Here is a 12,787-nt window from a genome sequence, read left to right as displayed (position 1 = left end):
TTCTTTCCGAATACGTTTTAAGAGTTGAACTTTGTTTTTTTAAAAACGCAAGGTTTCTGTGCGCTTACCAGAGACGCCGCCCCCCGCGGCGACGCGGTGCTAGCGGCCCTGCCAAGTCAGTTTGAAAAGATCAGACAAAGGCAGCAGGAAGCCCCTTGGCTTGGCAATGCGTGCGAGCGGAGCGCAAAAGCAAACTGAAACCTCTCGTTTTTCTACGATTGCGATAGGAAGAGACGCTGGAACCGGCGCGGAATTATTTTCTGTATTAATGTGATTGTACAAGGTCTTCTTCTCCTTTCTTTTTTTTTTTCTTTTTGAAAATGTACGACCGTTTGGATCCCCGGGGAGAACGCGAAAGGCTATCACAAGACAAAGTGGGTAGCGCTGTCTGATCGCTCGCTATTTCTCCCCCTTTGGTTGAGGATTGTATTGGAACTAGCTTTTTTTGGGGGGCTTTTTTTTTTCCTCCCGTTTTGAATCCTACTGCGCAACCCAGACGGATCACGTGGGACGTGGAGTTGATCGATTTGCACAAATATATGTACGGGGGGGGGAAAAAAGAAAGGTGACTAAAGAGGAAAAAAAAAGGGAGAGACGTTTGATCGGATTACAAAAGATCGCAACTCGGAAGAAAACACAAGAGGGCTGGATTAACCGAAATACAGATCTCTCTCTCTTTTTTTTTATGCAGGTCTAAAATGGAGACGCACATTTCGTGCCTCTTCCCGGAAATTTTAGCCATGATTTTCAGCTACTTGGATGTTAGGGACAAAGGTAGGGTAGCCCAAGTCTGCACGGCTTGGAGAGACGCTTCATACCACAAGTCGGTCTGGAGGGGAGTTGAAGCTAAGTTGCATTTAAGGAGGGCCAACCCGTCTCTCTTCCCCAGTCTGCAGGCCAGGGGGATCAGGAGAGTGCAGATCCTCAGCCTGAGGCGCAGCCTGAGCTACGTGATCCAGGGGATGCCAAATATCGAGAGCTTGAACCTCAGCGGCTGCTACAACTTAACCGATAACGGCCTGGGCCACGCTTTCGTGCAGGAAATACCGTCGCTGAGGGTCCTCAACCTGAGCCTCTGCAAGCAGATCACGGACTCCAGCCTGGGCAGGATCGCCCAGTATCTCAAAAACCTCGAGGTCTTGGAACTTGGCGGCTGCAGCAACATCACCAACACGGGCTTGTTGCTCATCGCCTGGGGCTTGCACCGGCTCAAGAGCCTCAACCTGCGCAGCTGCAGGCATGTCTCGGACGTGGGCATCGGCCACCTGGCCGGCATGACGCGGAGCGCGGCGGAGGGCTGCCTCAACCTGGAGTACCTGACCTTACAGGACTGCCAGAAGTTGACGGACCTGTCGCTCAAGCACATCTCGAAGGGCCTGGCCAAGCTCAAGGTGCTCAACCTGAGCTTCTGCGGGGGGATTTCGGACGCCGGCATGATCCATCTGTCCCACATGACCAGCCTTTGGAGCCTTAACCTGAGGTCCTGCGATAACATCAGTGACACTGGCATCATGCATCTGGCGATGGGCACTCTGAGGCTGTCAGGACTGGACGTGTCCTTCTGCGACAAGATCGGCGACCAGAGCCTGGCGTATATCGCCCAGGGTCTGTACCAGCTCAAATCTCTGTCTCTGTGCTCCTGTCACATCAGTGACGATGGTATCAACAGGATGGTGAGGCAGATGCACGAACTGAGGACCCTAAACATCGGCCAGTGCGTGCGGATTACAGACAAAGGACTGGAGCTCATTGCCGATCATTTAACCCAGCTGACTGGAATAGATCTCTATGGATGTACAAAAATTACTAAAAGGGGACTGGAAAGGATCACGCAGCTCCCTTGCCTTAAAGTTTTAAACCTGGGGCTTTGGCAGATGACCGAAAGTGAGAAAGTGAGGTGAAACTTGGGAGATTTTAGTGGGAATGGGGAAGGGGGAGGAGGGGGTGTAGGCGGGGGGGATTTTTTTCAGCATTAAAATATAATTATCATGTTTGCTGGACTTCGTGGGAAGCGTTAAACATTTTAACTACATATTAAAACGACAAAACTGTGACATTTTAATTCCGAAAAAAAAAACAACCTAAATGTGATTTCATTTCCCTATGCCTGTAATGTATCACCTAAATGCCATTTCTTTTTAAATCACGGTAACTCATTGTTTTTTTAAAGAAAAAAAACTTTTAAAAACATTTCGAATATTTAAAGCAAGTCACGACGTTTTGTTTACTTCATTTTTTTTCTCCAAATGTATCAAGTCTGAAAACATTTTGGCTACCTCGTTTATTTTTTATAAGCCTGGGATTTCTTTTTAAATAGAAACGGAGACTGACAAATTGTGCCTAGAAGAGAAAAACCCCTCCCCCACATCGTCTTTTTCCACAGAAACGCAAAAAGAATGGGTTTTATTTAGCTACCTACTTTTGTTAGTTTCATTCGGATGGTTAGCAGAAGCAAAAATTATGTTTCGAAGCACAGCCTGCTTTATTCAGATTAAAACAATTTATGCAAAGACGTAAAAAATGATTTTGGATACGAAAGCCTCCGTTTTTTTTGTTTTAGCACAACAGGCCTCGAAGCCTTTAATTCATGCTTTGAATGATAAGGGTCTCTTTATCTTATTTGTTATGCTTGTATAAGCAGGTTTTTAAATTTAAAGCTGTAATTCAGAGCATCATACTTCAAATTGAAGTGATTTCTTTAAAATACCCTTTTTAAATCAATTGTTTCTTGTTCACTGAGTGCTTGCACTTGAATAAGAAAAACGGGCTGGTTTAACTCCCCCTTACTACAAAAAAGCCGGCTTCATTATTGTGAATACATCCAGTTGTGTTTTGTTTAAAGCAAAATGGGGAGATTGGAGGGTGAGATAACAAAATACGAAATAATTGATATTTTTTTAGGGTAACAAGCGAATGCGTGTCAGGCCTATGTAACTTGATGTTTTGACCTGCAACATCTTTTTGAGTCCTGCTGAGAAGCTACTGTATTGAAATGTACTGTATGTGAATTTGTAAAAAAAAATCAAAAAAGCAAAGAGAAAAAAATCACAAAATTTAAATTGTTTATATTCTTACAGTAAACATTAAAGCTGATATTTATATAATAAAGACGGGAAATATGAAGTATCTTTTTGAAAAATGTTTTGTTTTTCACTTTCTAGCATCGTAAGCGATTTAAGTCGAGTAAAAGAGATTAGCTTTGAAAACACTTTATTTGTATTATTGATACTGATTCGTATGTTCAATATTTTTAAGAACCTTGCAACATTTCCATCATCATTGCGCGGGACTACATATATGGATAGTATGTTTTTTGTTGAAAATACAGGGATGATTTTGTGGCATTCTTTGTTTTGACCATTTTAAAGTTTTGTGTCGTCAGCCTAAATTCTTTTCAAGTTAGCAGAACATTGTTGCTCCTGTTATGTATAGAGGAAAGTAAGTTAACCCTTACAGCTCCATGATAACGCAACACGACACAGCCCGTTTGGATTTGTGAGCTTTTTCATCTAAAAACAAGCAAAGCGTCAGGGACCGTTTTCATTTAAACCGGCTGCTGAGGCGAAATTATGTTGCTGTACGCGCGTCCTGGAGGTTGGTCCACGGTTACAACGCATTTTCTTTCTACGAGAAGTGCTGGAATAAGCCTTGAAAAGGAAAGTCGGCGTAGTTGCCATTGTTTCCTTAAAGTTAAGAAGCCAGGGCTACATTTTTCCTCTCCCTGCTCAGTCATGCATACCAAATCTGTCAGACGGTGGGTCCCTTAGGTTTTCTTACTCGCACTCTCCCGCACAGCCCACCCCCTCTTCTCTCTCACACACACACACACTTTTTAGCATTCCTCACCATCATTCTCGGCATTTAAGATCCCCCACCTCTTTTTTTTTTCTTCCCAGTGAAGTGGGAAGGAGGTGACAGTTTCCTTCTTTGCTGAAGGAGTGGACGGAGGAATTCGCGGCTTCACAAACTGGCCCAACGCCTTTTGTGACTCAACGAAAGTTGGCAAATCCCCCGTGTTCGGGGGATAATTATCTTTTTGATAGCCGTTGACTTCATTTATAAGTGTATAGGATGAAAGTATTTGACCAGTACAAGTTTGTGTGTGTTTTTGTTCTGAACAGGGAGAAATTCAGTTTACAACAGAAGATCTAGAATTTAGTACTTTCATAAGGTACTGCCTTACTAGAGCCAGTCTTTAATAAGGTTTTATTTGAGAGTGGAATCAAAACTTAATGATAAATAGCTAGTATGTTTTTCTTGCGTAAGAAATTGTAACATTTTGGTACTATTTGGACATGAATAATTACAGTTTTCTCTTCTAAAATTGTTTTCTGACTGGTTACATTAGAGGGAGGTGTGGGAGTGGGTTGGCATGCATCTAAACATCTGGAAAATTAGCAGCATTATGCCAAGCCACGGATCATGTATTTTATGGGTGCCGAATCTGCAAGGTGACACAGAGGTACAGTAAAAGGCTTTGAACTTTAAAGGGAATGGAAAAAAAAGAAAGTCACATCTTTCACAGCACTGGAAGTAATCGATGCTTTGCTGTGAGGCATCTCAATTGCACAGAGTGTGACTTCTGCAGTTAGTCTACAAAGAGCCTCATAAAGCTTTTTAGTGAAACCTTGAATTGTTCAAATGGCTGTCCATTGAAGTGTTATTTCCAGCAAAGAGTTGGAAGAGAGGGATTTTAGTCTGCCACCAAGACTCCTGGAGAAAGTCAAGGAATTTGTGAGTCACTGTTTGACTCACAACTGTAAGAACTGAGTCAGTTGTGTTAAAATGGCATTTTGACAACAAAAGACGAGTGAATACAGGCCCTGTCCCATCTTTTGGTGTTTCATTTTCTTCTTCACGTTTCTCCTGTATAAAGTAGTTTAATGTAGTTGAGTGAGTTTATTACAGCCAGTCAGTCTAACCCTACCAATGTTAAACAAGAAAGGCAGCAGTCATTAAGTTGCTGTAAAGATACAAGAATATAAACCCTGTTTCAATCCCAAATTGCGAATCTGATATTCGCATATTTTTGTACTTCAGATAAGGCATGGTCCTTGCAAACTCAAGGTTGCTGTTAATTTGGACTCTGCCATCATTACATTGGGAATGCTTTGTGGATTTGGTCAGAGACAAATTAATCTGTTACTGCCTTGTGTTTTGTTATATGTATTGTATTGAGTATTTTAGTTGTTCAGTGCAGCGATGATGGTCTAGAAAAAGTAGCTTCTGGAAAAACTGTTACAAGGTCTTTTGCTAGGAAGTGCACAGGAAGAGCAAATTAGTGTTTCATAATTCTCCAAAGCCCATTGGAGAGTGTTATGCTTAAAAGCCTGTGTAATGCAGAGACAGGCCCACAATATGGATTTTTAAAAGCGTCCCTTAGAATTGCACATAACTAAAAAACCAAATGCAGCTACAGAAATGTTCAACTGAAGCATTGTAGTAATAAAGTTAGGGTAAAATGTACCAACAGAAAAGGTAAGCAATTTCACATCTATTTTTAAAATCAGTACCACAGCAGTCATAATTTCTGAGTATTTTCTTTCACTCTCAGCTCGGCGAACCTTTTTGGGTATGGAAAAAAACAGGCCTTCTGTAAAAAAAAACACTAAAAGAGATGTTTGGCCTGTTTATGGAGACTTAAATCAAATAGATTTTTTTTCCAAATCTATTTTTACAGTAAACTATCTTAATGGACTATATGGAGATAGGGAGTTTGTTATTGCCAAAATTTGTTTTAAATCACTAATGACCCTTTTTAGCCCCCAAATCACTGTTATATGAGAAAATATGAATTCTTTATACAGTATATGCTTTCTGGGTCTTTTAACCTATTTTAACAATTGCAAACAACACAGTTAAAACCGCCCCTGTGCCTTTTGTGTAATAACTACAAAAATAAGCTTTTTATTTCATGTGTCGGAAAATTTGTTGTATACAATTTGCTAAAGCATATGAAATACATTCATAGTAAGCTATTGGCCTAATTCTACAGGGCACCATTGACATTCCTGAATTTAAGCCTATGTAGTATTTATTTTTTACGTTGTTTTGTTATTTGTAAATTTCCCTGTTATTGTAACATTTTAATAGTCTGTCCGTTAAATCTGAGGTCCATTAAACCAAGGGTCTACAGTAATAAACACTGTTAATAATTTACTGCAATAATTGGTCAGAGAGTCATATTCAGGGTAGGTGAAGTGAACCTAGATTGACAACTTTTTAGGCACAAAGTCAACTCCTTTTGTAGACAAAAATCCTAAATATTTGGTTTGGTTGTGGAGACTTGTAAATATATATCTTGAAAGATGTGTGAATTCTGCAATGTGTTGATCACTTCTGAGGGAAATATAAACTGCATCAAAACGTAAGGTGGTGGTTAACTGTTTTCTGAATAGGGACCAGAATTTAGAATGGATTTGTGGATTGGGAATTTATAAAATACCTGAAATCCTGTCCATTGAGCGACTTATTCAAGTACAGGGGTGTTAGATTAGTGCGTAGCCAAATGGACAAGCTCAAAGTGTCAAAGGGGGCTATACTGTGAATTTTTTTATTGGACAACAGGATATGAGCCTACTTTTATATTAATTATCCTGTCATTGACATTTTTTAGAACTTCAGAAAAAACTTTCTTAGAAAAACTGAGACACAAAATTAAATTAACCATTAACAGCATTGAAAAACCACTCAGAACTGTTGCGATGGGATAGGCACAGAGTGACAGCTAGTTTTCATGGCAGTAAAGATTAAAGAGGAAGATGATAGTAGTTGTGTTAAATCAGTTTATTACCTATGTAGTGCTGTTAGGTGAAATCAACAACTTCATTACAGTATTTTCTTTCCTTAACGCATCTAGGATGCAACAGTCAAAATTTGGTGAAGGAAAATTGATGAGTTGTGACTACAACGGTCTCCCCAAAAGAGGAGAGACAAAGTGCGGTGGCTCTTGACAACATGACAACAGACTACCCTCAAAATGTCAGCCAGTGTCCGACTATCAGTAAATAGCCAGTTATTCCAAATAAATACAATCATAAGTATAATTTACAATACAGCATTGCCGCTATTGGGTATGTCTAAGGCTAAACATGGTTTCTCTTTAAATAAGAACAAATTTGGAAAATGTAAATGCTGAAAAACAGTTGTAAAATACATTGAATATGTAATAAAAACACAGGTGAGTGGGCGTCACAGGTGAACAGTGATTAATATTTAGGTCTTGTTAAACAGATAAGAAAACTGATATGTGAAATGATCCATTCATATACATTTAAGAGGTAGAAAGTAGTGTACAGTACATAGGTTTGTTAGAAATATGTTAAAGGATTAGATTAAAGAGGAAAGAATAGGATTGGTGCACTAGAGGGGTGTGTCTGTTGCTTACAACCTTCTTTTTAAACTTCTGTAGACATTTTATTGATCTTTGCATATTGATGAGCGCAATAATACAGTAGATTATAAACCTACTATGGTCCAGTGGATTGTACCAATTTTCATTGACCGCAGGGTTAGGTTACAAATGAAATGGAAAAACTCTTGAAAACATGCACCTCAATGTGTGCTTTCACACATGTATGAAAGGGGCATCTGAGGTTGGTAGCAGGTATCAAGTTGTCTTTATGACCTTTGTGTGCATGACATGTTACCAGTTTACTAGTCTTATTGGATCAATTATAGAGCAGCATATACAGTACACATATATCCTTTTTTTCTCATATACAAGTGTTTTGGGACTTGAAAAAAACTCATTGGTACAGCTATAACTGACAATTCTTCCTCTACATGTGTCCCATTATAGCAAGAAGAGTATTGTACTATATGTTATGAGTGAGTATTGCCCAAAGGTACTACCACAATGGCATAAGGCTCTTGTATCTTAAATGGGAAAGAGCCGTATCTAAGAGTGCAGAAATCATATTATTAAAATGCTCATTTTAAGGCGGAACATTTGATGCTGTGTGTACCTACTGCGGTATTAATAACTGACAGCCTGATAAGCTTTCATTTTAGACTTTTAAACATCAACCTTCTGCTGTAGATTATTTTAAGGTTTGAGATTTCTTTTGCAGTTTCCACAAAACTTGGCATGATTGTTTTCACTGCACCTGCAATCTGCCCGCTTTTCGATTTTTCCATTTTTACTGTGTGCGGTGCACATTTCAAAATGACTATTGAGGATAAGGGGGGCCTTCTTCATCTTTGCTTTTGACAGAAAATACAGCTTTCACTAACATGGACAGAGGGGCATTTTGGTTTTCAAAATACGAAGAAAAAAATTGTACATCCTATTGTTTATTTTTAAAAGGCCTCTCGTGTGCGAGGAAATGTTTTATAACAGTTTGCTTTCCCAGAGGTGAGGAGAAATCTAATCGACAGACCTGTGCAGATTGTGGTATGCTTTTTTACTCTTGGAGTCTGTGGCGTTCTGTTTTGTAACATTTAACAATAATTCCTTGGGTTTATATAGCACTTTTCATCCAGTAGGATGCCAAAGGATATTTTGTCCTGTTTTGTCCACCACTGAAGTGCAGTACCTACCTGGTTGACGCTTAGACATGGGCAGGGAAGTAAGAGATTTCTTCTTTAAGTTGACACTTCTACTCCTACAAACACTGTCATCGGACTTAATACAAAGTAGTAAGATAATAGAAAATAGGTGGTAAGAAAAAAAACAGTGGATAAGTATACTGTAGCTACTCCTAGTTCCATCACTGTGTATCTAGATCTTGTCAGATTTGAGAAGTTAGGCTGAACCTACAGACTAGTGGGATGGGAGACCTCCAAGGTAAGCTAGTGTTGGTGGACCTGTAGGTGGTATTTCTCCCTCCGTATCAGAATTCACCAAACAAATACCAAGGACTTGGGGGAGACTGTGCTGTAGGAGGTGCTGTGCTTTAGATGAAACACTGAACTGATATCCTGGCAGCTTGATCAGTGCAAAGTCCCACGGCACTTTTTGTGTACAGATTGTTAACTTCTGTTTGCTGGCGAAATTCTTCTTGTACAGTCAGCACTTCATAAAGTTTCAACCTCAATTCAATTTGTGAAGCAGTTTCTCTCTTCTCTACACCACCTAGGCTGTTGCTGTGCTTCACTAAGTCCCTTTCTATACGAGAGGCAAAGCACTGTATAATTGCATGGTATTATGACTTATTATTACTGCACTTGCTCGGTATTATGTACTATGTGGAATCGAAGGACTGAACCATTTTGGCTGTTAGCTCTGTTGCGAGAATCCCCTCTGACTGGGCCTCCTTTGTCTCCATATGCAGAGAGAGAGCCTTCTGCTGCTCTCTCAGCGCTGCTCCACCAAGCTGTCGCACACACTGTATTGTATAAGTGCAGGCCAGTTCTTCGCAGTGTGTCTGGACTTACTGTAGGTTTAACTATGCCATTGCAGCTAGACTGCTTTTCTGGGCATGTCTATGGTGAGGCGATCAGGGCAGTGCTGCTCTTTCTTTGTTCCTCGTTAGGAGGCGGGCTCCGTGTTCACTGCTTCCACCAGTCGCTACCATTTAATGGTGAGAGGTCTCCAGCCTGTTTTTATTGTAACATTATAAGACTGCGGTTCCTGCGCTTTAATGCAGTGGGCCCCGAATGTTGATAGGACATCTGGGATACATATGCTCACTTGGGCCAAAAGGCCAGTATGAAACGAAGGGAAAACCCAAATGTCCAAGTTTATATCCAAGAAAAACAAAGGTGCAAATGGAAATTGCTGTGCACTTTCCAAATTAGGTGTATCCATCATGCACTCTTGCCTAAGAAGATAGAAAAGATAATATACATTCAGTCTGTCTTTCCTGTTTGCTACTGAGAAAGGCTCTACAGATAAGGGGAAGTTATTCTGCAGCTCCTAATTGACATCCATCCATTATCTACTGTACAGCTCCTCCATCCTATGGGGGAGCTCACGAGGAGCAGCTAACTAAACCAGCAGAGACAGGGATCCAGGTGGGACTATACCCTGGATAGGATCTGATTAACATCTGCAGTACAGTACAGTGCATGTGCAGCAAATAGGCAGCTCCCCAGCACTCAGGATTTTAAAGATTGTACGCCACAGTACTCAGGCTTTTAAGTAGTTGGATACATACTGTATTGCCTTTTATTTTGGTATGCATTTATTAAAACCACAGGGGTATTTCATATTATGTGACTTTAATTTGTTGTCTATGCAGTGTATTGAAAAAGCAGGATTTTAAGTCATTTAGATTTAACCCCATCCTCACGAGCATTCTTGTTGGCTTACCAACAGAATACTAAGCAGGATTTTTTAAATGAGTGGAAATGCCATTGATAAGTGGTGGGGAAGGAGATCTTTTTCTTATTAACACTATGCGGCAGTATGCGAGGAGACCTTAGGATTTAAGGTTCATTTGAGTTTGAAGCTTTAAAACTGTCTTTTTCGGAGTTACGTGTTTCCATGTTGGTGCTCGAACGCAGAGTGTCCCTCAGTTCAGTTCTTGCAGAAAATGTTTTTGCAGTTCTTTCTTGGGAAAAAGGGAATTGAAGAATCACAGACTCAAGAGTTTTTAAGCAGACGAATGAGAACAGCATATTAATACAGGATACAGAGGCAAGATTTCTCTCGTTAACTTGTTTGGAAATTATTATGACTAACACTAGATTGGGGCTGTGGGAGCATGGAACAACATAACCGGCCAAGTTGTTGAAGCCGATACCCTGGATTCTTTCAGGAATTGGCTGGATAACATCCTTGGATTCATCATCTAGTAACTAATCTGAGCTAGATGGGGTGGCTTCATCTCTTTTGTAACCGTCCATGTGATCTGAAGTTTATATTATTGATCATGCACCAGAGGACACACATGGAGGCTACAAGGAAGTGCATTTAAAGCCAAGAACAAGAGAGGCACGTCTGTACCCAAAGAGTTGTTGGAGTGTGGAACAAGCTACCCAGTCATGTGATTGAAGCTGATACCCTGGCTGGACGAGGGCCTTGAATCAATTTACTGCTTCAGGCTAGATGGGCCAAATGGCCTCTTCTCGTTTGTTCTTATATTCTGAAATGAGAACGGTATGGTGGCACTGTGGTTGGCGTTGTTGCCCTGCAGTGCTGGGGCCCTGGGTTTAATTCTGAACCTGGGGTGGTATCTGCATGTTTGAATGTTCACACATGTATGTTTTGCTCCAGAGTTTCCTCCCACAGTCCAAAAACATACCGGTAGGTTGATCGGTTTCTGGGAAAATTAGTGTGTGCGTGTTTGTGTCTGTGTATACAGAGATGTTCTTAAATGACTGTATGTGTGAGGAAGGTTCTTGTTTAAGCTGTGCTGTACAGTGCGTGGATTTTATGAAGAACTCCAGGGAAATGGAAATTTGTCTTATTTCAGGTTTTTAAGGATTTTTACCACTGCAAGGGTGAAAGAAGGTGGCCAGTGATCTTGTGACATTGCACGTTAAATGCATGGGCAGTGACATGACAGGGATTAGTGTCTGTGCTCCCAGGACAGACTAAACCGAAAAAAAAATAGCTAGAGCCCAAAAGAGAGGACTACACAAGCATGTTATGTTATAGAAAAGTCAAATGATTAGTGCACACAGTAAATAAGTAAATAAGGGCCGAGTGGGGGCACTGTGCCTCAGGATCTGCACCTGTGGCTGAAAAATTGCCGGTTTGTATCCCGCGGCCGGCAGAGGAATCCTACTCCGTTGGGCCCCTGAGCAAGGCCCTTAACCCCAACTGCTCCAGGGGCACAATATAAATGGCTGACCCTGCACTCTGACCCCAGGCTTCTCTCTCCCCGTCTGTGTGTCTCATGGAGAGCAAGCTGGGGTATGCGAAAAGACAAATTTCTAATGCAAGAAATTGTATAGGGCTAATAAAGTGATCTTGTCTTATAAGTCAAAATAGAAACACACTATAAGGTTGCCATATAGTAGGAGTGACAAATCCAAAAATCCATTTGTCTTAAGAGATGCATGGCAATAATTCTTAACTGTAGATATTAGCAGGGCACCTCATCTCTGTTATACAGAGTGCGAGAGCCATTCCAAAAGTTACACAACACCTCTTTCTCATAGATAAAGCAGTCTGGAACAGAAGCGGGTATTCTCTCCATGTTCCTAGCTCAGTACCCTCAACTTATTTCTGCTTTACAGAGTTATTAGTCCTTTTAACGTGTGACCCTGCTAACCCTCAAATTTTATTGATTCTGCACTTTGCTTCATTGAATCCTGTCGACTCCCTGTGTTTTCCTCGTTTGGTGTGCGTATATAGGCCTGCATTACATAACGGCGCTGTCAGGCAATGCTATAGAAGAGGAAGTGGGCAGGTCCCCTCTGCCTGCAGAAAAACAGACCGGTTGGATTGAGTTTTAGTGTTTAACGCCCTGGTGGTGCCCCTACAGTCAAGATGTGTCTCGATTGAGGCCGGTTAAGATTTCTTTTCCCCCTCCTCATTTAAGGAAAATGGCTCTAACTTGTTAACCTTTCATTTTATTTAAAGTAAATCCAATATAAGCAGCCAGATAATGGAAGGTAGATTCCATTTTTGCTATTCTAAACCACTGCAATGTTGTGCAGCTCTGTGCTCGTGAAAGCCTTGGGATCTTAAGGCTTTCTGAGCTTTCAGGTCACTTAAGACCGTGTCGACTGAATGCAAAGGTTCTATTTAAAAATCACTGGCGCATGAAAAGGAAGAAAAGAGAATTAAGATTTAATTCTTCGGTTTTACAGTGGCACAGGAGAAGCGACATTCATCTGTCATCAGTATAGTTTGTTTTTCTGAGGATCGCATTAACAAAATTCAAGGCTGCAG

At 40.8% G+C, this 12,787-nt stretch overlaps 2 protein-coding genes across 2 annotated transcripts in view; one reads left to right on the top strand and one right to left on the bottom strand.

Moving 5' to 3' along the window:
* Positions 1-12,787, bottom strand: part of wnt5b (wingless-type MMTV integration site family, member 5b) — a 96,918-nt gene that overhangs the window by 41,365 nt on the left and 42,766 nt on the right. The gene's annotated exons all lie outside the window — the stretch shown is intronic.
* Positions 153-3,126, top strand: fbxl14b (F-box and leucine-rich repeat protein 14b). The gene has a single exon (XM_088924087.1). The coding sequence runs from the start codon at positions 699-701 to the stop codon at positions 1,899-1,901; it is 1,203 nt and encodes a 400-aa protein (XP_088780213.1). The 5' UTR covers positions 153-698; the 3' UTR covers positions 1,902-3,126.

This window comes from Atractosteus spatula, chromosome 8, assembly GCF_055471065.1.
Source record: "Atractosteus spatula isolate fAtrSpa1 chromosome 8, fAtrSpa1.hap1, whole genome shotgun sequence".
Taxonomy (NCBI): Eukaryota; Metazoa; Chordata; class Actinopteri; order Semionotiformes; family Lepisosteidae; genus Atractosteus; species Atractosteus spatula.
This window is presented reverse-complemented; position numbering and strand designations above follow the sequence as displayed.

Excerpts from the sequence above, each read along its gene's own strand:
- fbxl14b (XM_088924087.1), top strand. The coding sequence starts at position 699 with ATGGAGACGCACATTTCGTGCCTCTTCCCGGAAATTTTAGCCATGATT.